At 40.5% G+C, this 25,492-nt stretch overlaps 1 protein-coding gene across 2 annotated transcripts in view; it reads right to left on the reverse strand.

Annotated features, from left to right (window-relative positions):
- Positions 1-2,642: 2,642 nt before the first annotated feature.
- Positions 2,643-25,492, reverse strand: part of AACS (acetoacetyl-CoA synthetase) — a 37,156-nt gene continuing 14,306 nt past the window's right edge. The window contains exons 5-18 of one of the 2 annotated variants that reach the window (XM_065739134.1): positions 24,020-24,117; positions 21,174-21,288; positions 20,538-20,619; positions 18,508-18,655; positions 15,898-15,978; positions 14,685-14,809; positions 10,735-10,799; positions 10,433-10,555; positions 9,006-9,119; positions 8,533-8,658; positions 6,909-6,978; positions 6,236-6,294; positions 4,920-5,122; positions 2,643-3,280 (exon numbers count right to left, since the gene is read on the reverse strand). In XM_065739134.1, the coding sequence (XP_065595206.1) occupies positions 3,143-3,280; positions 4,920-5,122; positions 6,236-6,294; positions 6,909-6,978; positions 8,533-8,658; positions 9,006-9,119; positions 10,433-10,555; positions 10,735-10,799; positions 14,685-14,809; positions 15,898-15,978; positions 18,508-18,655; positions 20,538-20,619; positions 21,174-21,288; positions 24,020-24,117 (1,547 nt within the window). In that variant the 3' untranslated portion in view covers positions 2,643-3,142. The remainder of the gene's footprint in view (positions 3,281-4,919; positions 5,123-6,235; positions 6,295-6,908; positions 6,979-8,532; positions 8,659-9,005; positions 9,120-10,432; positions 10,556-10,734; positions 10,800-14,684; positions 14,810-15,897; positions 15,979-18,507; positions 18,656-20,537; positions 20,620-21,173; positions 21,289-24,019; positions 24,118-25,492) is intronic. The other variant, XM_065739135.1, reaches the window with a different exon arrangement.

Here is a 25,492-nt window from a genome sequence, read left to right on the forward strand (position 1 = left end):
GATACAACTGAGTCAAGGACAAATGGATCTGCATGGTCCTATCCATGGGGGTGCTCTCAGATTTGCAGAGGACTGCTTGAGAAAAGCCCCCATCCTGCTGAAGTTCCTTCTGTTGAACACTTGTGCCAGAAGCTTACAGCCCTCCAGAGCGAGCTCTGTGTGTCCCACACATCTGCATCCTCCCAAGCAAAGCACTGCAAACCCCAGGTGAGGAATGGGCAGCACACATCACTGGGTACCACTGGTTACACACTGACAGCCCAAGAGCAGCAGCTCTTTGCACAGAAGAGTTTGTGAGAATCCTCTTTGTCTCCTGTTTTCCCACGTTTGATCACTATTTCCTTGTGCCCAGGCTCTGAGAAAAGCACAGCCAGTTCATAGCTGTAGATGGGGAGCAGAAAAGCCACATCCTCTGCTCCTTGCCAGCTGGTGAGCTGTCCTCACCTTTCCAGGCATTCTGAACTACCCCCATCTGGACAGAGTACAGCTGTGATGCAGTACCCAGAGAAACAGGTCACTTGCATTTCTCTTTGCTTACCTTTGGTATATATTAGTAGTTCAGAGGGCAGGAGGAGCTGGCCTTGGGAAGCCCCGACAACAGCCAGCTCTGCCTCCCTCCAGGAGCACCTCACCCCTCCTTCTCCCTTCATTTCCATCAGCTGTGTGACCCCAGCACTTCTGAGACTCAGATCCTTGAAACCAGGTGAGGCTCTCAGAGGTCATTTGTCTGCAGAGCACACAATTTGCATCACCTGTCACAGCTTTATGGCTACCAGGTCATTTCCAGCACACAGACCTATATATATACACATATATACACACACTTTTGCCTGCTAATATTGTCTGGGAACAGCTTTGTGCAGTCTGACATTTGCAGGAGATCAAATGAGATCTGTTAAAGTTTCTATAAATTTTCCAATAGGATATAGGATTAAAAAAAACAGCCTCTAGCCATTGTATATGTTTATAACATATCCGTGCTTCTAAACTATCTTTAATTAATGAAATATCCCCAAATTACTTATTAATAAGGGTCTGTGGGCTTTGTAAACTCCAGACATTTTGCATGAATTAAAGAACAATATAATGAAGTTTTAATGAATACAAAGTCACAGTTAATGTAAAATTTATATATAGCACGCCAGAGGGGAAAGGAATTTAAAAATACTTTTAATCATAGGTTATTGGCAGCTGGATAGCTCATTTTTATACTTTCCTAACGGGTGCTTGGGATTTATGTTCTGGCATTTATCACGCCAGCATCTATACTGTCCAACTTGGCACAGTTCAAAAAGTCAAACGAAAACCAACTCCTGTAAGGGCTCATCTGCTAATGAGGCATTTCTGAGCCCCACAGTGGGTGTGGAGCTGGCGCCCACAACGACTGAGCTCTCTGGGTTGTCACAGAAGGGCACTTTCACCCTTGGTGCATGAACAGCCATACCTGACGAGCTCTGCAGCAGCACTCAGAGCTAGCCAGGATCTGCCACTGGAGAGGAAGCTATAATTAACATTTATTATCTGCAGCAAAACATCACCATCACCACCACCCCCTCGGTTCTGCCCCAAGCAGAACCCATACCCCTTCCACACAGATGTACCCTGTTAGTGACATCAACGTGCTGCAGCCTGCAGCTCCTCCTGTGCTCCCCCAGGCACTTCTGCAGCACGTTTTCTCCTCCTGTTTACCTGTGACCTTCTAAGAGAGCCAGCCATGCATACACAGCTAGCACCAGGGCCTACTTGTCTTGAGCTCTGCACTGGAAGGAAACAGGATAAAACTTTCAGAGAACAAAAACTTTGCTGCACTTGGTTTACACCCATTAACATCAGCAACAGAAATTAAGCTACAAGTGGTTCCATGACAACCAATCTAAAGAAAATTAAGACAATAGCTGAGCAAAAGTGTAAACAAATATATTATATATATACAGAATCAATTTATTTTAATTAACTCTATTACTGTTGAATGCATTCAACACAATTTTAAGGACATCCATTATTTTAATGCATTAAATGCTTAACCCACAAAATTGAAATAGTGCAGGAGATGCTGAGTGCCAGGGGTTTGGTACAACTGCTGCCACTGTATTTTCCTTGTGGGAAAAGAAAACCATGTTTTAGTGCTTCCATTATGCTGTTTTAGTATGCTCACTGTGGTGTTTTTCCCTTTATAAACCGGAAGGATACAGAGCTAGAAAACATTTTAGCCTTTCACTTTCACAGTGACATTTAGTAAATAAAAAAGTTACAAAACCATCAGCTTTTAATAAATGAACACACTGGAATCCTTCAGCTAACGTAACAGTGGATCGTTGCCAATAAAGAACTTCAAAACAAGGAGGCAGACTCTGCCTTCAACTACAGTGATGTTAAACTCAGAGTAATGACAGCAAATTCCACGGACAGAACCCGGAGTTGCACCGGGATACAGCAGTGATTGCTCCCCCACCTTCTGAATCCCACAGAGGTTATGAACAAAGAGCTTAAAACAACAGGAGGGTTCCATCACAACACGGAGCAGCAGTCACCTTCAGGAGTACCATCAGCTATTCCAGGACTGGAGTTATTCTGAGTGAAGTCAAACAGCTTTAGTGCATTGTGGTTTGGCCTTGTAAGAACACCTAAATGCACAGGACACAGAGGATGCTTCTGCATTTCACAGACACGTTACAACTGCTGCACCTCTCCTTGCAGGTGGCTCTAAAACACATACATTGAAAAAGAAAAATGCTAAAAAATCCAGTTTGGTTTTTGTTTTTGTTTTAAATGTGAACATTTTATGAAAGAAATATTCTATTATCGACTGTAACTTCTGCTATTGGTGCTCCCATTTGAAGGGCTACTGGTGGGAATCTAACCAGAATTCATCATATATATATATTTATATATATAAATCAAGACAGGCAGGTTCCTCCTTCCAGGCTGGAAAAAACTCCAGGATGTATGGCATATTTAAGCAACAAGAGGGAGCCAAGCTTTACCCAAGCCTTTCATAATGCACTTTACGAGATATCTCTCTCTTAAAAGAATCACTGGTATTAAATAGAGCTTTTTCTTTACATACAGTATTGGTATATACAAAACAAACACAGAACAAAGACAGATGCCAAAAGAAAAAACAACCCATGAACACGTGGCTTCAGAAATTCTGAAGCTCAGGAATATTTCGGTAGAGGTCCAAAGTCTCTGGGTTGGAGAAAGCTCCCCGCTGCTCCACTTCTTTCCCTGCAATTATTTGCTTCACGGCCACTTCCACTTTCTTCCCATTTATTGTATACTGAAAAGCAAAACCAGCAATGACAGAATTACACTTTTCACGTCGTAGCTTCATGGAAAGATTAATAAGAACACCCTCCACCTACTGAAGAACCCAGTGATGGTGCAGCCTCACATCTTCCCTTTTCTGCTACATTTGATCAGAGTGTTTATCAGGTCAGGACAGGACTATGAAGATTAGCACAAAGAGCCCACAGTGTTTTTGAACACCTGGAGATCTCTTGAAAAACAATGCTTTGTATTACTGAAGCTATTAGCACTGCTGCACAGCTGTACTGTTTCTGCCAGTAGGCAGTGGCAGTATAAAGTCAGGATTAGACAGGTTTTTATCCCCCCATTGGAAAATACACTTCTGTAAGTAGCAGAAAATAGAAAGATGTTTCCTTTCCAAGTAAAACCTTCATAGAAAGATCGGAGACAGCTTTGATCATTTTACCACTGGAATATTTACCTGAAATGTAATTAAAATTCACTCCATTTTAAATTCAGTCAAAGTGTGAACTAATTAATGATCTAAGCAGGCTCTCCTGAGGGACAGACCATCATAAACACTTCACTGCCATCAACTTTATGCTGTACATCCAAGTGATTTATGCAGTATACAAGTTCAACATCTCATGCAGAAGCTAAACTGTAGCCTGGAAAATCTAACCTCCACCATTAATCAGGTGCAGGGGCTCTTATGCTCATGCTATGACAATATATTAAAGCTAATACTATTGGAGAAGAGCAGCTTGATACAGAAATAACCCAACAGATCTGATCCAGATCATCGTGTTAGTACATAGTTGAAGGTTAGCAATCCTATGCCCTGGAGCATTTCCACATAGAAACCTCACTGGCAGTAAACATGGTATCAGAACATGGAATGATTGGTCTGGTCTGAAGCCTCAAACCTACGTGCATGTGGCCTCAAGGCAAGCACAGCCTGCATGCCCATCCTGCAACAAGCTCTCTGTAGAGCTGCTGAGGAGGTTGTAGTATCACAGAGGATGAGAGAAGAGATGGGCTTCCCAAATAAGAGCTCAGACAGCAAGGAGGAGTAGGGTAGAGTACTACAGTTCACAACTCCAGCAGACTGAGCACGCAGTACTTTTAGCTATACATTTTTCCCGTCTCCCTTCCACAAGTAGAAAGATTTTTAGTTATTGCCACTGGGAAGACAGTGATAGAGCTGCATTTAAATGGCTGAGCAGATGTACAAGTGAAACGGTTTACAAAATGATTTTATAAATTTGCTCAGTGCTCTCAGCTTTCACAAGGATGTCATTTGAAACTGGAAAACAGAGACAAACCAAGCTTATGGGTAGCATTAAGCTTAAGTTAAATTACCTTCCCAATATTTTCCTTTAAAAGACTTTAAGTATATATTACTGAGAAAATGCAGCTCATATATTTATAAACTGAGAATGGGCATTTTTAGGTATTGTTAAAAAAAACAAAAACACACTGAGCTGAAAAGGAGATGAAATGATGTTGCTAGGCAACATAGACAAACTATTTATAAAGCTCGAATACACTTTTGAGATGCTAAAATTTCCATGCATGTGGGCTTGAAGAGCAATGACAACTGCTCCTTAATTACTATTCAAGGTGACAAATTAAAAAAAAAAAAGTAGGCAGCATTTTTCATGACATACCGGAATGCCTTTGGTTTCCAGAATGAGGCTTGGGACATGCCTGGCAGAAAGTGCCACACGGATTGCGTCGCGGATCCTTTTCACCAGGTCCTCACTGAACGTGTGGTTTGAAGCCATCTTCAAGAAGAGTATCACCCTTTCCTCCCCATCTTTGTTGTACTGGGGGACGCAGAGGCTATCAGAAACCTCCTCAAAGGCTTCAACTGAAAAGAAGAGTCATTTTTTTAGTGCGTGCATTTGTTTGATTTTGAGATTTGAACTCAGGTGAAGTTTTAAGGGCTGCTTGTATGTAGGCCCAGGACCAACAAAGATAAAATGATGCAACTTCTGGAACTGATAACAGTTTTAATGCAAAACTGTTGTCTTCCATTTTTCTCCCTATCACCAGTTGCTGCTTAGACAGAAATCTAACGTGTCTGATCACATAAGAACAAGGTGTGGCAACAGGTGCCCAAGGGAAGATTTGCACCTTTGCGTGCAGGCACCTTTCACAAGGCAGACGTTTGAGATATGAAGCAGTTTTGCACCCTGACAGCCTCATGGAGACTGTGCTAGATTCAAATCCTAAGGAATCGAACCGGTCCCTGCTAAAACTGCTATTTATACTACAGAACCCTATTCCCTATTCTGGGGAGGCAGAACCAGGCATCAGTTGTACCAGGATAAGCTTTCCAACACGAAGAGCCTCATACCCAGCTAAAGTACAGCAGTGCTGAAATGGAGCATGACCTGGGGCAGCTGCCATCAACACCCACACAGCTCTTCCACAGCTAAGGGAGGCTGATCCTCCAAACCTCACACAGCACTGGGAAGACACCGTTTCCAGCAGAACACCATTTAAATTGAACAGGCTTCAGCAGTGCAATCTAGCCTCCCCATCCTTTTGCACTTTTGGCTTCACCTGCAATCCTTCTGTTCACTCAGTTATTCCAACATAAGCTCAAGTACTTATTAGGAACGATGCAATAAAACAAAATAGTGTCAAGATCTTGTCTAAGGGAGAAAGAAAGAATAGCTTCAGAAGTACTCTTTAAATTTGATTGAAATACTTGTAAGATCTTGTTATATGAAAGCAACATCTCACAGAGAACGTCTCAACAAGTCATCCTCAGTGCTCTAGACACTTTAGGAAGGCAACCAATTTCAAGTCTACAGGACAGACTTTTATTCTTCATGTTAATATGCTCTATGCTCTTTTTCAAATGGAAAACCCTAAGTTTTAGCACTCAATCTTTTCAGACACCTGCGTAACACTTGTACTGCAGATTTATGGCAATAAGGTTGTAGTTAAAGGATGTGGAAAGTTGATTTCATACCTATATTATAGATTTCAGAACTTCCGAATCTTACTCCGTTTGGATTTAATGTACCATCACTGAAAGTCACACACAAAACAAAGAGGCATTAAAATATAATTACAGTTTGATCAAAAGGAAAAAAATGATGCAATTAACTGAGTTTCTCTACATTTTACACAGTGAATTCACAGACAACCACATAAGAAACAGAATTTTAAAAGAACTCAACTCTGTGAAAAAGGCCCTTTGCTCATTACAACAAATTTTTACAGAGAAATCCAGCATTATTCATTCCCACTTCCCACTGCCTCCCCTTTACAGTAGCTCAAATGCAGGTTAGTTTTTTCTCAGCTTAGAGGTACAGGCTGACACTAACAACAAAACAGAAGTCTTTCTAGTACTTCATTGTACTGCAATTGCATGTCATTACTTCCCAGTAACTGAGGGAACTTGTCTTTCACACACAGCAGCCTCACACCTCATGCCTGCTCACTAGCTCTGTTTGTGACAGTGCCAGACAGCTTCAACACAGTCACTCACCTTTATTTTGAACACTAACTTGCAAATGCAAGCATGAAACTTACCCCTGTTTGTGATCTTTAGCAACTCAGTGGTTGCCTTCCTGTAGCAAGGGTGAGTTAGCAGATTTTAAGGCCTGCTTACAGAGTTTGCTTTCTCCAAAATACTGTACCTGCGCCCTAGCATGACAATTCCTCCTGTCTTGGGATTAATTTTGCAATAATCACCATGGGCCCAAACGCCTGTGAGAGAATGACAAAGTTTTTAGCAGCTGATTCCTCGTTCTTCTGCTTACAAAATACATTTGTGTAATAACTCGTGCATCTGCTGATTGTGAATCCTACTGCACGAGTCGTACCTACAGAGCCGCCCACAGCACAGGTAGCAGCACTTCAACACAAAGTGGATTGTTTCTGCAGCTGTCACAACGAGCTGGCACGCACAGCAGCACACTGTGATCAAACCTCAGGTTATTTTATGATTGCTTGTTTGCATCCTCCAGAAAACTGGCAGAATTCTGCTCTGAACGTGGCATTTTGAGGGAGCAGAACCTTTCACAAAGGTAACAGTATTCCCATTGGTCTTTCTTGACCCACTTCTTTTACAGTGTACAGTTCTGTGCAAGGAGCTCTCTGGGTTTGCACAATAGGTCTCAGCAGTTCACTAAGGAGCTGCTTATGTGCTTAATACGCTTGGTAACATAGAACCAGATTTGACTCTTCAGAGCCAGAATAACTTGTATTATTTTTAAGACTGAGACCACTTCAGAAGACTGCCACAAGCAGAAATACAAGCCAGTTCTATTAAATTCTTCCTCAAGAAAATCAAACCTCAGTTACAGAACTGCATGTGCACATAACACAATTTGCCATCATCACTGATACAACTGTAAGCCTACTCACAAGGAAAGGAGTTTCACACAGAACCTATGAAGCATGGCTATTTCAGCCCAATAACTCTCAGTGTTTCTGTTCTTACTATTGTCACACTCACACTGACTAACTTGCACATTCCCTCAATCTTACTATGCAGTTATCTCCTGCTGCACATCCCGACTTCTCTTGTGGTTCTCCACCATATTACTGCTATTTATAGAAAGCCTTCCCTCTCCAGAAAGACATGGCTTGAGGTCTGGCTCCTGTAAGCCCTGTCCAGTGGGCAGCAGTGAGTACAGTATCACCACTCCACATAAGCAAACGTTGGATGAGCAGAGTTCTCACAATGATTACAATGAAAGCCTCTGGCTCTCAGCATCATTTCCTTCTACTCTTAGCAGCACTGAAAGCTTGTATGAATGCAGAATGTGCACATCTGAGGCAGCACATACCTAAGCCTCATGCAAACGAAGCAGCAGGCTAGCACTTATCCCTTAGGATCCACTGGTGCTAGGCAGGAGCAGCCTGGCAGAGGTGCTGTAGAACTCATTAATGGAGGATTGCTCCCTGACCTACTGAGCACTTTCACTTCACACTCATGCCAAGCAGTTTATGTCTGCATTGCAGATTATCAAGCTGTTGTAGCCATATATCTGCCTAATGAGAGCAGGGACAAAATAGGATTGGAGCTTTCCAGACACCCTTATAAAATGAGATCTGGATCCATATTTAAAACAAAACACCGGAAAACAAGGAGTGAGAATTATCAGATACACCTCAGAGCTCTCATCCTTGCAGTCTAGTTTTAGAGCTGCACCTGCGTATCACTGGGCAAGAACAAACCTATACCTTCCCAACAGCAGCAACACAGTCTTTACTCTTGGTCAGCTAGAGCAATATCCAACCCCCTTCATCACATACCTGGGAATTTTGAAAAATAAGCCTTCCTGTATTTGCTTCCATTCTCATCATTCCAGAAGTGTGTAGGCTGACAGGGAATGGGCTTTGTACAAACCAGCTCTCCGCTTTCACCCCAAACTGGTTTTCCTGTTGACAAAGAAAGAGTTGTTTTCTGCATTTCCCTTCTGTAAAGAACAGAGTAGCAAAGCAAAAAAGCATCTACACAGGCTAGATGTTGGCCTGATGTGCCTGATTCTCAACAAGGCAATGGAAAAGCAGGTTTTTTTACACATTTACTTTCACTGGAGTGCTGCACACACACACATACACACACTCCAGATGAGACACATCCAGAACAAGGTGTTGTGGAACATGGCTAACAGTCAGCTGTAAATAGTGACATCTGATAACTACAGTCAGCCGTAAATAGTGACATCTGATAACTAACACACTGAAGGTCATAACTGCTCTGTTTGGAGTTGGACAATAGCTACCTTCATCATTCCATGCTTCCACAGCCATTCCAAGATTCCTGGCCTGGATTTCTCCTTTGTAAACTGGAATGGTAACATTCTGACCCATGAAACATGAAATTATATCTGTCCCACCTGTAAAGGAAGAACTCCATAAGAACTGTAGAACATCAGACTGCCAAAATGTCAAATGTTTCTAATCCACATTGCAGAGAATAATAGTATAATCACTGTCACATGATTTCTCATAAAAGCAGTTTCTTCTCTTGCTTTATGTGGGCACCTGTTCATACATGTACCCCTTTCATGCAGAAATATTCCTTAAGGCATAACTTTTTTTTCCCAGTATTTCCATATCAGTAGTTTCTTCAACCTTATTAAAAAAAAAGAATTCAGTTTTTGTAAGAATGGGAAAATAAACAGGCCCTAGTTCACTGTCATCAATATTCAAGATCACTTGGAAACGTTTTGTTGTTTGATTACATTTGCTTAAACTATCTGTTCCACTCAATACAGAGCTTCTATTTCTTGTTCTCATTGGCACACTTCTTTGGGAGAGGAGGCAAGCATTCTCAGAGGATTAACAGTTCTCTCAATAAAAACAGGTACTGAGAAAGTGCACACAACTGGAATACTTACAGGGCTTCCAAGAAGTACAATTCTAAGACAAGATCAATACTGTTAGCTCTAGTTATAAAAACAGTCTTCCACAATTGAGACCATCAATGCCTGGAGTAGCAAGTCTAAAATTCAGCACTACTCTTACTAAGAGCAGAGTTAGAAGTGACTTCAGAAGCAGAATAGTCAGACTATAACATCAAACTAAACGAAGCTTAAAAGCCCTGGGAAAACTCAGCCTTCATTACAAAGCAGCATAAGGAGTTGTGAGGGACCTTATACGTACAGAGTTGCCTCAGCCAGCACTCCTCACAACAAACCACACAGTACGTGGGCTTGATATTTCTCTAATTACATAATTTACAAAAATCTGTCTGCAGTGCCGATTATGTGGCACAAAAGAATTGAAAGGGGAATGTGGAAAAACCTCTCTAAGAGGCATTTCCTGCTGAAGTCAGCTATTTTCAGAGCACTGTGTTCTGTAGGTTAATAGACTCTTTTCTTGATCTCACCCTGCTACCCCTAAGGACAGTGAGTCAAAATAAATGATCCTGCTTAAAAAAAAAAAATAATAATAAATGAAGCTAAAACCCAGAACATCCACCGTATCAGAAACATTCTATCTAAAAGCTTTTGTGTATGAGCTTCATTACGGTGTACTGAATTACTCAGAAGATATCTGCACGAGAGAGACAATTAATTCTAGTTTAACTATACCCAAGCCTGAATCCTCCAACATCAGGTTTCCTAGATGTACAGTAGCAAACAAGCAAAAAGGAAATACAAAGGCAATGAACAGAATTTAGATGCGTATGGCATAGAAGATTCACCTGAAATGGATCCCAGGAGGACACTGCTTTTTATGTGTTTGTAGACGTACTCATAGCTCTGAGATTTGAGAGGTGATCCTGTAGACAGTATAGTATGGAGCGTTTGGAGATTGTGTGTTTCACCTTTAAAGGAGGAAATCAACCAACTCAGTTAAGGTTGAATCTTCACAAGAGTTTGTAACCATTCAACACTACAACCCAGAAATACAGTGTAGATTTGTTTGTGATAAGGGCTGGAACCTGAGAAGAAAAACAGGGCAGAGGGGAAAAACGTAGAGATGCAATAACCTTCAGAAGCTTACATGGTTTTAAGTTTTTCTCTTCTAGCACAGCGAGCCATTTTGCACCCGTTCCAAGGATGGTGATCCTAGAGGGAGAAAAAGTTTAGAAGTTTTACATATTTAAACACACAAAGATTCAGAAGGTTGGCAATCCCCATTGCAGCAAGCAGAGGCTGAAGGCACTCTGTGCATTGATTAGTCAAGCAATGAAGTCGTAGAGCTTTTTAAGTGCACAGCACATTCCTTTGAGCCATCAAAATAGTTCAGATCACACGTCATTTCTGTAGCTTTGAAACTTTTAATTCTATCTTTAAATATTAAGCAAAGCTTTCCCACCTTCCGGAAAATGTTCACTTTCATTTACAGGAATTCTTAACTGCTGAACACTCCAAAGACATCACAAAATGTTACAAGATTTACTCCATTAATTGGGCATAATTGCCACTGAGCTGTTTAACACAGATCTGCTGTCTTGTATCAAAATTCTGCCGTTTTGGGGCACAGTGTAACAAAGAATACTTTGCTCTGAAGACAGCAGTCAGCGATACCCTCTGTAGATACATGTTCAGTTTGCACTGATGAAAGTCTGAGCTGCAGATGTCTAACTGAACATGAAATTTGGCCTAGCTAATTTAATAAATGAATTCTGTCGTTGCAGTAAGTACATGCAGAGGGAGCATTCGCTATCTGGCTGTATGTTGAATCCTTGAGAGGGGAGAAGATTCAGTGAGAATTCCTCTTTCAGCTGCTTTTGGCTTCTCATTAAAATACAGTAATTCTACATTACAACAGCCAGTGCATGCATTAAAGTTGAGACATCATGCTAAGCATCTTTAGAACTGAGTAGACCATTCTATTTCCCAGTTGCACATCGCTGGTCTTTACGACAATGCCATCAGACCCAGAGCAATTACATTATATAGGACATTCACAGCAACACCGAAGGCACTGTGTTAAATATTTCAATTAATGTAATAAATAAAATACAGCTTTGAGAATGTTACCCATTTCACATTTTGGACAAATGAGAAACATGACACTCCTTATATTTGTACCCAGCACAGTGGTGCGGAGAACAACTTGTGCATTAGAAATAGGAATACTAAACCAAGCAGATAACAGTAAGTGAAGCTCAAAAGCAATGCCCCCATCCTGCAAGATCTTTAAGAGTTCTGGGATCTGTACCCCACACATGCACCAGGGATGTAATTTATTATGTTGAATGCAGCAACTGCAACTCTGGCTTTCTGACAGAAAGAGGCCTCTTAATACATCCCTTATCTTAAGCTCTCTCTCCTGTGCCACATGTCAGTATTCCACTGGTCTCTAAGCATGCAAGTGTCCCTCTTACCAGTGTATTAAGCAGCCAGCTGAATGCTGTGGGGTAAGGGGAAAGAGAAAAAGGAGATCTACCCAGGGCTGGTGCAGGAAATGCAGTCCATAAATACCATCTCCCAGTTGTTGCATACTTTCTAGAAACCCCACAAAAACAGCCAAGCACGGTGCTTTAAACGTCCTTCCCTCCTTCAGAAAGTTGTTACTGAATTCACAAAAACTGAACTCCTTTCTGTAATCCACGAAAACTAACACTTAACTGTGCTGGTTTAAGAAATCACCATGCTGAAACAGAATCTTTGCTCCTTTAACATGCAGGCTCTGAGCTGACATCAATCTCAACAGGAACCAAGAGGAAATTAAGACAGCTGCATGAAAATCTATAGGTTGCTCAGAAAGCAATGCCTCCTATTTATTTCTATGGAAGTCACCACAGATACAAACAGCACAGTAACAGTGTTCAATAGAGCAAAACCTCAGCTACAAAACACTGTTTTTCAACACAGTTACTACCATTAACCACCACCATCTGTCACATGGCAACAGAATATTGATGGAAAGGTTCAACCTCTATCACCACACCACCACCATCTGACTCTGACACAGTGAGCTGACACCACAAAACAGGAGGTACTACTTTCAGAGCAGCTCTTGTAACTTTCGGTACTCCAATCAAGAAAAGGAAAAAAAAGAGAAAAGCTTTCCAATGCAATTTGAAACAAAGGCTCTACTGCTTCCAGCTCCATCAGGGAAAGTGCTAGCTGGATGGCTTTGCTGACCTTCAAGAAGTCTTACTCCCTGCTAATTCATTTTATATTATAGCAATAAACTCACTCAAGAACATGAGTAGACAAAAGCTCAGATAAGGGATATGGGCTGAATGCACAGAGCTCGGGCAGCACATACATCAGTAGAACCAAGTCAAAACAAGATCCTATCCTCACTCCAAAGGCAAGACGCAAGGTAGAGCAGCACTTGAGATAATCACACCATTTCAGAAATGGGAAGAGAGCTATCCCACTACCATCATGCCTTTCTTCACCATTTAGGTGGATGACAAAGTTGAGAAGCTGCCACCCTTGGGCAGGAAGGAAGGAACTCCTCCATCACTTACCATGCAGCCCAATCACACCGAGTATTTTTACTCCAGTAAAAACCTCAATCTTACTTTCCTTCCATGCTTCATGTTACTGCTTATTTTATAGATAGAATATACAACACTTTTCTCTGTATTTTTTAAAATCCTTCCTCTCCAGAGTATATATAGACTAATCTGCTACTTTTTCCTTCCAAGTGCTACATAACTGAGGGACAATTTCTAAATACAATTCACTTATATGGATCTTTCACTGATGTCCACAGAAGTAATTCTTGCTGAGCAGCACATGGCAGCTTTTTTTATAGTATCATCAAGATAACCAAAGGAGGGTATGGAAGATCTTCAGACAAGTAAGGAAGTCTTAACATGTTGAAGCTTTTTTTTTTTAATATGTAACACATGACTGAGTTGGGAACAGACTGCATTACCAAGTACCACACAGATGGCCACCACTTTTAGCACCAGATTACAAAAGTGAGACATGCAGACACATTTGAGATATCTTCACTTACTTTTTGGCATGTAGAAACAATGCTTAAAAATAAGCTATCTTATTTCTTGATTCTACATTTCTGCCTGTTCAAATGTTTTTTAGGGGGTTGGTGGGTAGGGTGGAAAGTTGTTTGGTCTTCTTTTTTTTCCCCAATGGAAGCATTCTAACAAGATATTAATTTTCAGCTATAATAGCCAGAAACTAAACGACAGTATTTAAATATTACACAGCACAAAAGACAGAGCAAAGTTTAAATTATTAATTATCAAAAGACAAAGTCAGGCTTTTGGCATCTGCTTTCTACAACAAATTAATTTTAATAAACAATTAAAAAATTACATTCATTTTACTATAAAGTAACATCCCTCAGACCTACACTCCTTACAGCCAGTTTGGAAAACAAGTGAATTACAAAAATCAAAGTTTAACCAGTGTACACAACAGCTAAATAGCACAAGACTTCAGTTGTTCATTGGATCTGTCATTTCCCTGGGATTGGAGAGAGGGCACTCTGGGCATTGTTAGGTACAAAGAACTGTGTAAAACAAATGGCTAAATGGGGAGAATTTAGCAGCATAGATTAAAAAGCAAAATATGAAAATTTAAGTAGCCCTGCTGAGCCTTTCCAGTAAATTTCTGTCTCGAAGTCAATGTGTTATATAAAGTCATACGTTGAGCTGCTTGAAACAAAAGATTCTTAAAATTTCTGAGCACTCTGGGAAATTTCTCTTCAGACTGCTCCCAATTATTACCTTTTGAAAAGGCAGCTCTTGAAAACTGACTAGTGAACCAAAATTCTTTGTTCACTGGGAACCCAAATGCTTACATCCGTTTTTAAACAATCAGCTCTTTGTCTCTTCTTCTCTCAAAGACTGTTTTTAGTGCAAAATTTGTTTTACTCAACATCAAGCCAAAAGATAAAACTACATCATGCCACATACAAGCTTTTGACCACGAAAACAACACCTTTCATGAGGTTGGTTTTACGTGAGCATTTTAACAGAACCAAAGATCATATCATTCCACTTATGATTCTTTACCTACCCTAATCGATCAATCAAGTCCCAGAGCACATTTGGTGATGGAACTAGAGGAGATCCATCATACAAGACCACCGAAGCTCCTGTAGCAAGTGCAGTCACTAACCAGTTCCACATCATCCAGCCAGTCTAAAAAAGAGAAAATACCAAAATTAGTTTCTACCTGTCAGCTACTTGTCCACTTTACTGGCAGTTCTACCACAGGACCAGGAGTATTGCTGTCCTACATCTGTAGAGGAAAGAAAGGCAACTACAGAAGTCATGGCTCCTTGAGCAATCACTTGACACAAAGCATGCCTTCTGTCTTTGGGCAAGATGTCCCATCTACTCCTCCATTTTCCCTGCCCAAAGGTTTGAAACTGTTAAACCAGCACATGAGTTTATATCTCTCTGCTGATTATCTCTAATCACCATGTTCAGAAGCCAGAAAATAAGGCTGGAGTGCTGTTTCTCCTCTCATCTGTCCCAAGACTGGATCAGGCACACATTCCTAATGAATGCTCATAACATATCCTTATAAATATCTATTGAGATAGGGTTTCCATACCTCCCTACACATGTAGCTTTAAAGCATGAGTCACAAGATAGAACAACACTGGGACAAGGTAATTATAACTCCACTGCACAGATCTGCAAACCAATTAGTGGTGTCAAAGTTTAGAAAGGAACATATAAGGAAAGACATGAGCCTTCTCAAACTGCTAGAGAATTCTGAAGTTATTTTCTTCACCACAACATCGTTAGAAAAAATACCACATAACTGAAGTCCTACAAAGATCACTCAGCTTTATTCTTTCCTTCTACTGAACTCAAATGTGCAGATTCTTCCTTCTCCATCAAAACAGAATGACAAAAAATTCTCATCTTCAGTATGGTTAATTACACAATGAAGGAAGGTAGAGTCTGTCTCGCAGATTAAATTGATGAGGCAGTTAGATCAATGACCCTAAGAGACTGTAAAAATAAATTAGTTTCCTCACTAATTAGATCAGGAACATTTAATGTTAAATTCGACCTTTCACTAGAAAGGTCAGACTTTTCACCTGCTATTTTATGTATATATTTTTGTAAAAATCCAGTTTAACAGGATGGTCCTTTTCAAAGCAAGAATCAAAAGTACATAAAAGTGATCTTGTAGATTTGTGGGAAAAACTCTCACACTTGTAAGGAAAATGTATTAAAGGCTTTTTAGAAATGCCTTAATAAGCCACACTTGCCGTTGTGTAGTACATAATGATGTCACTGCTGGTCATGTTGCCATGAAGAATGTGTTCCTTCAGATGCTGTATTAGTGTACCCTGAAAAAAAAAAGTAGTAAAAAATTAAGTTTACATAGAAAAAAACTGACAGTACACTAAGTCTTCAAAAAACTAATTTGTCAGTCCTTCACAGGGTGCACTCCAGGATTACAGACAAGCATTTCCTTCTAACCACAACTGAAGTAAATCCCAGGGCCCACCTAAAGCACCAGCAGCAATTGCATTCTCCATTTTCTTACATAACTTTTCAGCCTTTCTCATTAGACCTCAGCAGTTCCCACTGCACATCACTTGTAATTTGTGGAGTAAACAGCTTTCTTCACTTCCAGCTCTGTCCAGACATCAGAGTTGCAGAATACTCCATGCAGGCTATAATTTTCACAGCACAGCTTTACCAATCAGATTTACCAGGTAGATAAGCAGGTATACTTCATCTTCAGTACATCTAGACAGCTTGGAGGGACCTACAGCTGCTGTGAACTGCAGCAGCTATCATTTTTTATTCATACAAATCAACTTTCCTATTAACTCTCAGTAAAGAAAAGATAAAATCATATATATATCTTGCAAACATTGACCTAACCACAAAGTGGAAAAATCTCACTGTTCAAAGCACCAATATGCAAGAATAAAGTAGTGAAATAACTTCACATTTGTTTGAGATCCAGCTGAAGTGCTTTTCTAATCATTAACACATCGTTTGTTAGGCCAATAAGTTCACAAACTACTTCACTGAGTTACCCACTGTAGTGACACAACATGCTTGATTTTAAAGTGCTTTTTGCTTTTTTCTTTCTGTATTGATGCAATGAGTTTTAGCCTCACAACCATGCAATAAGATTTATGCTAAAAGAAAATAGATTACAGATATACATTTGAAATGAAAAGGTCATGAGAACGGCACACAGTTTGGGAGAAAAGGCAGAAAATATTAAATAAAAATGAAGAAGTAAACCTGATTTTCTCTCTGGAGTGAGGTCCAAATTCACCTGCTACTGCTTGCATACACTAAGCTTTCACAATGCTGCCATCTAGCTATACACCACTATTATCTACATTTGTAATTTTTATCTTTCAGATTTAGAGATGCTACAACCAACATTTTAGCTTTGCCAGAAGAAATCCAGGCATTAGCATAAATATTCCATACAGAAAAGTATGCATATTACCTCTGGAAGTGCCATCCCAAATAGTGAAATTAAAAACAAAATTCAATTAAAGTAACATTTTGCTTTCTTTCTCTCCATTTAGTTATTACTTTTCCACAACTCTGGAATCAAAACAAAGGTGTGTTTTTCATTTAGTAATGATCTTAGGCAGAGGCTATGAACAACTTTGATCTTGTTTCCTTACAGTACTAGTAGGACAATTAAAATACATCTTAAGCATTCAGCATTACAGGACATAACTGTCTGCTGATAAAAACCCACTGGTCTGGGTGTCTTCACTAGGCTTACAGTGCTGAGCATCAGTCAGTAAGCACTGAGGCTCCTGAGTCACATCATCAGCACATAAGGATCAGTGCCAAGAAGCAAGGTAGCTCAGAGACCTCATGGCCACTGGCCCTGAATCATAGTCTTCTATTCAACATTCAGAAACTATGAATTGGAAAGATCATTCAGCTGAAGAGCAGAGGCAAAACTAAGGACAAGCAAAGCAGCCACACAGATAAAACAGGATGAGAAAACTCTTCAGCAGAAAGAAATCCTGTTGGCTAATCTACATCTGTGTTTTTCATCTCCCAACTGCTTACCATGCATCACTGAGCAAAACACCTGCCCTGTACTTGCTAATTCATTTCTGCAAGTATTTAACCAGTCTAAAGTCAGCACAGCTTCAAAACAGCTGTCAGGCTTCAAAATGCATTTCCCTCTTTCTCCAAACATAGGAGATGCGTCCCAAAGGGACCATTTTACATGTCACACACTGCCTGATCTCCTATTGCTACTATAGACAGCAAAGCATTTGCAGGCAGTGTGGAATCTGTGGGCAAATATTCCAACCCTTGTTACAAAAGGGGAAGCAGTAACACAACAAGCTGAAAGCAACCCAGCCTTGTGGCTATCTAAATGACTCTTCAGGCAGTCTTGCAAGATGCTCACTCTGACTTTCAGAGCAACTAGCAGAATAACATGCTCTGAAATGACAAAAACAGGCAGTGAAGTTTAAGATCACTGAAAAAAAAAAAAGAGGTATTAGAAAGTGCAAACTCCCCATGAGTCTCAAACTTGACAGTGTCCAAATACTGGTTCTAATCACTCGTTCCAACTCTTACAGCTTGCTGCTGCAAGCATCACTTGGGCCACTTCTACAAGCTTTTGTGACACATACATGTTCCCAATCTCCTAAGGGTCTCCACACCAATCAAATTGTTTTATTTACTCATTAGTCCATATTTGCTTTAAACCAGTCAACAATAAATTGAAAGTTTAATAGTGAGTTACTGAGAAACTGTCAGTAATCAATTCTTCCTTGAAGTACATTGAGATTTAAGATGATGTTAGAGGAAAAAAGAACGTAACACAGGGAGTTATACAAAGATAACATAGCTCCATAGGGAAGACATACCCCTGCTGAATGAACCATGCATTTTGGTGCCCCTGTTGTGCCTGATGAATACATGATGAAGAGAGGATGGCTGAAAGGCAGCTGTTCAAACTCCAGCTGTGGTGCCTGGTCTCCTTTCCCAGTAGCAAGGAAGTCTTCTAAGAAGACACTGCATAAGAGAGGAGAAAGGGAACATGTCAATTTAATTCTTTTAAAGCATTATCCCAACCCATATATAAGATCAGCTCTATACCTAGTAGCTCTTTTATAATAAACTATATTCTCAAACTGTATACATTTGTATAATGGCTGACAGCTCACTCTGGAAGTGTCTGTGTGTCAATCAGATTAAACCAAGCATGGAAAAATTATGGTTATGACTAGATTTACAAACTTCTAGTCTGTTTCCACATCAGTTTCACAAATGCCAGGCTCTTGTCCACATTATTTTTAAGATCAAAGAGTCAAAAACATACAGAAGCTTTTGTTCACAGATCCTGAACAAAGCACTTTTCTTTTAAAGACTGGATATTTGTAGCAAAGCATAATTTCTCTTAGCAGCAAACATCCAAGTAGCATTCATCTTAAAAAAGAAAAAAAAAACTGGCACACCTGTGAACTTATCAAGTCACAGAAAGATCCTTAAGGCAGCAATCAGAATTACCACGAATCACTCCAACCTGCACATACCTCAACACAAACCCTCTGGGATGAGGCTGAGGTGACTGCTGCTGATTTACTGAGGCAGGCAGCTAAGTCTGCCAAGGAGTAAGTAAATCGTGGCGGATGTGTGAGAGAAAGGAGGAAGCATAGCTGTTCTCAAAAGTCATTCATGCACGCCTGCTAAGAGATCTGCAAGCAGTAATGACCAAGTTCATAATCTTTTCTACTGGAAAGTCTTCCGGTGTTGCCAAGAAATTTAAAAACCCATTCAATTGTGGCTGACCCAGGTAAATGTGCCCAGACCTTCTACTATCATCAGTTCCCCAAGGAAGGCCAAGAGACTCCTACACACACACATAAAGAAGTCACGTTTTATTTGTATTAAAAACTAGAAACCAGAGCAATTTGAATGGAGCCAACACAAAGTAAGTGGCAAGGGTTGAAACCTGACTCCATCTTTTACAGAATCCCAGATTTGTAGGAGTTGGGAAGAGCCTCTGGAGTTCATCTAGGGAACCCATTTTAGTGGGGAGTAGACTAGAATAGGTCACACAGGAACACATCCAGGATGGTTTTGAGTATCTCCAGAGGAGACCCTACAGCCTTCTCTGGGCAGCCACTCTGTGAACCTCAGGCTTGAAGTCAGTTACAGGAACACAGAAAACAATTCTCCACATGGCTCCTCTCACTATAAATACAGCTCTGCTGCACTGAGTATTTATTAAATAAAGCTTTAGTTTTTAATTTAAAGCAAGCATTATCTGCAGAAACAGAATGGTCTTTTATATAACTTAAGTAGCAGCTGCCCCAAGAGGCTAAAAAGGTCTCCTTCCTGAAAAAAGGATAGCACAGCTCTGCCTACCATCTTGATAAAGCCAAGAAAAAGTAACCCCTGATCAAAGCAGTTTGAGATTGGCATAGAAAGAGGCAGAAACTGCTGCCTAGCCAGCCTTCTTTGCATGCAGAGCACAATTCAATTCAAGCCTTAGTCACCCTTAGTATGGGGACTGTGGTCCCAAATTAAATGCCACACACTCCCTGTGACACCTAAAGATAAAAGAATTATCAGAATAATTGAGGGAAAGAAAGAATGGAAAAGAAAAATCCAAATCAATTTTTTTCCCCTGTGCTTTATCATCCATGCCATGATAGACTCTTGACTTGGAAGGGAAAGATCATGAGGAACTTAATGCCTTGATGTGAGAACTATTAATACCAACAGGTGGTTAGTGGAATCAACACATCTACAGCAGCATACCTATTTGCAGTATGGACCCACCTCAAGAACTGGCTAAGTCCTAGCTTTTACAAGTTCAAGAGGTCATACGTTTTCAAGAGATAGCAGTATTCATCAGCTCAGAGATTCACAGCTCAGAAGCTCCCATTACCTGTTTGGAATCTTGGAGATATCTATAGTTTCTCTTGAGGAGACATATGGAATCACCACCACTTTTTTTAAATCTGGGAGCCCTGGAAGGAAGAAAGAAAATATTGACTACATTCAGTTATGTAAGTCTTTGCTATCCATTTCTATCACACAGTGTAATGCCCTATTACAGAAATAATTCTGATGTACAGAGTATTTATATAGTTTCAGACATTAAGAGACTCAAAAAAAAAAAACCAAAAACCCATTAACTAGATTATTGCCAGCCTTTAAAAAAATTCAAATGCAGAAATCAAGTTTTAGTGCTGTAAAACCTCTTCAGTTGTTTTCAGCAGCACTTCACACAGGCATAAAAAAAGCAGCATTACCAGCCCCTGTTCCTCCACCGAGACTGCCAGCTAATGCACGCTGATGGAGGTATCAACAGATTTAAATTAAGCTAGCAAAAGATTACACTAAAATCATGCAAAAAAAAAGAAGTTTTTCCTCATATTAGTTCTGCAATTGTAAGTGGCCAAAAAGATATCATAAGGGAGCAAGGACAGCAACAAACAGTCAAAGGTGTCATTTTTAGTGACAGTGGGGGCTTTGAGTGCAGACAACTATGGCACAAGATGTATGGCACACGGTGAAATACCTTTTACCACACTGAGCAGCTTTTCCAAGTGGTTATGTTCTTTGCCATTGTATACAACAGCCTCAACAGAGAAGATGAGCTTAGGCTGAATTTGAGAAAATCTGTCCAGCACACCCTAGGGACAAAAAGAAAAACAAGTTAAAAATGAATTACTACAACAAAACCCATTAGATGTTGAATTCAAGCTTTGTTTCAAGCAAGGAGCAAGGATAGGAAGTGGCAGAATTGTTAAAAGACTGCATGAAGCTGTCCTTCACTCACCCCGAGATTTCCAAGATGTAACATAATTCTAACAATCTATTTCATGTCTCTAACACCCATCAAATCACCTCTATTAAACTCCTTTCCAAGCTGGGTGAGTCAGGGTTGCTATAAAATAAAAAACAAACAAATAAGAAGCCTAGTGTAGAAGTATGGAGATCCTAGCACAACTGATCTCCGTGTTGCTTTGTTAGGAAAGCTCACTGAACACCACACATGAGAGGTATGGGGATGCCATTAAAGATGAATAGCAATTGTCCCTGCTGAATGTCATTTTAACATACCTTTTCCTCAATCACTTGAAGAAAAATGTTTTCTACTATTCAGAAGAGCATGAAGATGGGCTTCCTTTCCCTAAATACATATATGCACACAGTGACAATGCACTGATATCTAACTGTATCACTTTCCTAAAATCCCCAGGTTCACTTTCAGCAACAGACCAGGTTTTTAGTAAAGCACTTGCACATGAGCCAAAAATCTCAGAAATGTAGGTTATCTACAAACATTAATCTCCAAGGGAGTACAGAATCAAACTTCCATCTGTCTTAGGCACGTTAGCATACTCACTCTTCTGTAACAATTTCAAAGAGCTGACCAATCAATTTACAAAGTGTGCATGTATGTGTACCTATACAGATATACACCCCAGATCCACGCTGCCTGTTTAAAAACCAGAGGACTAAGGGTACTGTGACAGAGGAATGAAATCTGAAGAGAAACGTGGATCAGAAACAGAGGTGACAACAATTCTCAGGGTCTTACTAATCCTGCTAACATACCCAGTCAGATTCATTAGCACGGGCAGGATCAAATCCCACAGGGCAGTTTGGTGTGACACAAAGGGAATACAAACAGATGGAACGTGTAATTGCTACACTGGAACTTTAATCCAAGCAGATGGCTCAGCGAGGAATTGCTTTCATGAGAAGCCCAGGTACACCAGATACGGCTCATTCTATTTGACAGGCCTCAAATCCTGCACTAAGCATTGTGAAGGACCCCATGAATTAAACCCTTTGCCAAGCCTTACCAAAGGCTCCTCACACATTTCTAAGAGCAGACCCTCTTTTTAAACTTACATATCCAGCAATGTCTTATATGCACGGGCCAAAAAGAAGCACCTTCTTGTTAATGCACTTAAATGAATAGCAGGGACTAGAGAAACAGAGCTCAAGCTGCCAAGGTTGGTATTCTGTGTAGGAGGAAACTCGCTGGTTCCCTGACAGCAGACTTCCTGAATGCTTACAGCCTTTGGATGCACAGCATTCAGAGCTTGCAATGTGTAGGCAGTTCTGAAAAGAGACAGCTCTAGAATTCAGAAAACATACACGCACAATTCGATTTGAAACGTTGGAAATGCTACACCATTTCCCACAGCACAACAGTTCTTAATTTGTGTTAATGAGACTAATGCAAGTGGCACAGGGGGAAAACCTGTTCCTTCAGGTGGGAGTCAATCTCCCCAAGGACCTCTGCTGATCTGCTCAGGTTTTAGGGTTTGAATTCAAGCCAACACATGCTGCCAAGCCAAAGGAGAATAAATGATATCATAGCAGTGCTGCTCCACAGCTAAGTTTCATTTAAAAAAAAAAAAACCTATCACAGAAACGAAGTAAAGCTGGGTGCTGAAAATAACAGCACATCAGCGCGGACAAAAAGCAGAGCAGTACTCTGCAACACAACAAAAAGAACAGCCTTCCCTCAGATGAGAGATCAAATCACAGCACAAAGAAACACTCCATACTGACGTTTTTTGCGCAAGCAGAAAATATTTGTAGAGCAGATTGATCATTGCATGCTGCGATGACTTTTTGTTAATCACTTTTCGTTCCCAGCGATAGAACCTCAACTACACACCAGTGGGACGCTGCTGCCCTCTAGTGCTAAGCCACAGACAACAGTCCCACGCATCTAACCAGCTACCAGGATTATGGAGGGAGATTGAGGGTATACATTGCTTAAGAATTCTGGTAGTTCCTGCGTTCTGCAATGTAAAAACTGTGTGTTCTCCAAATGCTTCCACTGAAGCTATTAAAACAGAAGAAAGATTCAGCACTCTAGTGTAAAATCCATTTCTTACTGTTTATGACGTGCTAAGGGCTATCCAAACAAAGCAGAAAGCACATCCAAACCTTTCGGGGTGTGCAGTAATGTCTGGTTGGGCATCATTTTTTTAGCCGCCTTCTTTTCCTATTCAGTTTTTATCCAGAAGCTACGAAGTTACACCACATACATTTGTCATGCCCAGGGATACTTTCTTCAGGGCCTTGAGAAAACAAGATGACAAGATGCAATAGCAGCTCACCAAGATCATGGATTGTCTGAAAGTCTCCCAGCAGAGAGTCTGCTGAAGATACTCAAAGTACTGTGCTGCAAGTCCTTACTGCCATCTGAAAGCATGGGCTTTGATTTACTGCGTAGCAGCTAGGAAAAAAAAACCCGGTGTGCTCGGCTGTGCCACAGGGTGGCAGTAAGATTAAAGTGAACAGAACCTGCCTGCCACTGATTTGTCTGTCACACTTGTTAAAAACAGTGACAGCTTTCCTGGAATGCACAACAGGGCTAATGCCAAAGTTACTCACGTTAATGCCAAAGTCTGGTGACGTTGAACTCCAGATAGCGCCGATACTCGCCGCAGCCAGCATCGCCTCTACAGCATGAATGCTGTTTGGTAAATAACCTAGGGCAGAATGTGAAGGGTTAGAGACGGACTGAAATGGGAAACTATCGAAGCTTACAGGAAATATTATTTATAATATAATATTAATCAGTTGGCATAGATAAAAAGAAAATATGAAAGTTGTAGTCTGAAGCATCCTTCAACTCCGCAAGTTTGGCACACAGTCATACTGTCCTCCTTCAAAGCCTATACAATTCATTCTTGGGTCACTAATTAGAGTTCCACTTGTAAAGTTATGTCAGATTTTATACCATGCAGAATTACTCCCAATTTACAGGGGTTTCTACTTAATTAACGAGGCTTCCAGGATAAGAGGGTGGCATACTGAACAGAGGAACTAAGAGAAAGTAAAGTTCTGGACTAAATAGGTTACATGAAGACTAAGCACAACATATTGAATATGCAGGGCAGGGTATTAGAAACAGTTGTTAGAAAAAAAACAAGTGTCTGTAAGGAAAGATGAATACTCAGCAGTGCTTAGAAAGGCAGGGCTCTTCAAATAAGAGAAATCTGGCTGACTGTTGATCTTGTAAGGTTCTCTTATGCAGTGAGGTTACGTCACAGATTTCTCTCTTGTATTCCCTCAATATTTTCTGTACTCAGCTATTTAAGTCACCTGTAGAAAGAAATATTTCTTTCCTTGCTTGACATAAATGACAAAGAACACTGCTAAAGATCAGGTGACTTCTATGCCCAGATTCATTCTAACTGTAATCAACATGCGATGTAGCACATACAGTGCTTCTGAAAACAACCATCTTCCCACAGAGGGACACGAAGCAGGAGGGTGGACAGTGTTTTCTTCAAGCTCTTTCCTTACACTTGAAGTACATTCATTATCAAAAGCAGAAAATCAGCTTTACACAGCTAAGCTTTGCCTGGCAGACACTGCCAGAATCTTCAACACAAACAAGCAAAACCAGAGTCTCAGCTGATAAGAGAGCACGGTGGGACAAGTCCAGGGACATTCCTACACAAATGTAGCTCTTCAGCTTTACTGCTAACTTGCAGCAAGCTTTCAAGATTACAAGTCACTTTATTACAGCATACAGAAGAAATGGAAGTCAAGTTAGTTAGGTTTCCAGTGGGCTCAATTCAAGCAGCCTGCTGTGGCACTGAGACCGACTGAAGTGATGGGAGTCCAGCCCACAAATCAACACCACGCAGCTGAAATTCACACTGAGACCACCCTAAAGCAGATCAAAGATCTGCAGTTTCAGATAATCCTTTTCAAGCACCTGAAAGATGTCCAAGTACTTGAAAAAGGCAAATGACAGGACTAATTATTTGGACACCTAATTAGAATTCAGTGTTTGGAAGCAAACTCAAATGGCCTTCAAAATGCTTTCTATGCCATTTCTACAAAGCGTTGAGC

This window comes from Cyrtonyx montezumae, unplaced genomic scaffold, assembly GCF_038088225.1.
Source record: "Cyrtonyx montezumae isolate F1298 unplaced genomic scaffold, pur_monq_1.0 scaffold_23, whole genome shotgun sequence".
In the NCBI taxonomy this organism is placed as follows: domain Eukaryota; kingdom Metazoa; phylum Chordata; class Aves; order Galliformes; family Odontophoridae; genus Cyrtonyx; species Cyrtonyx montezumae.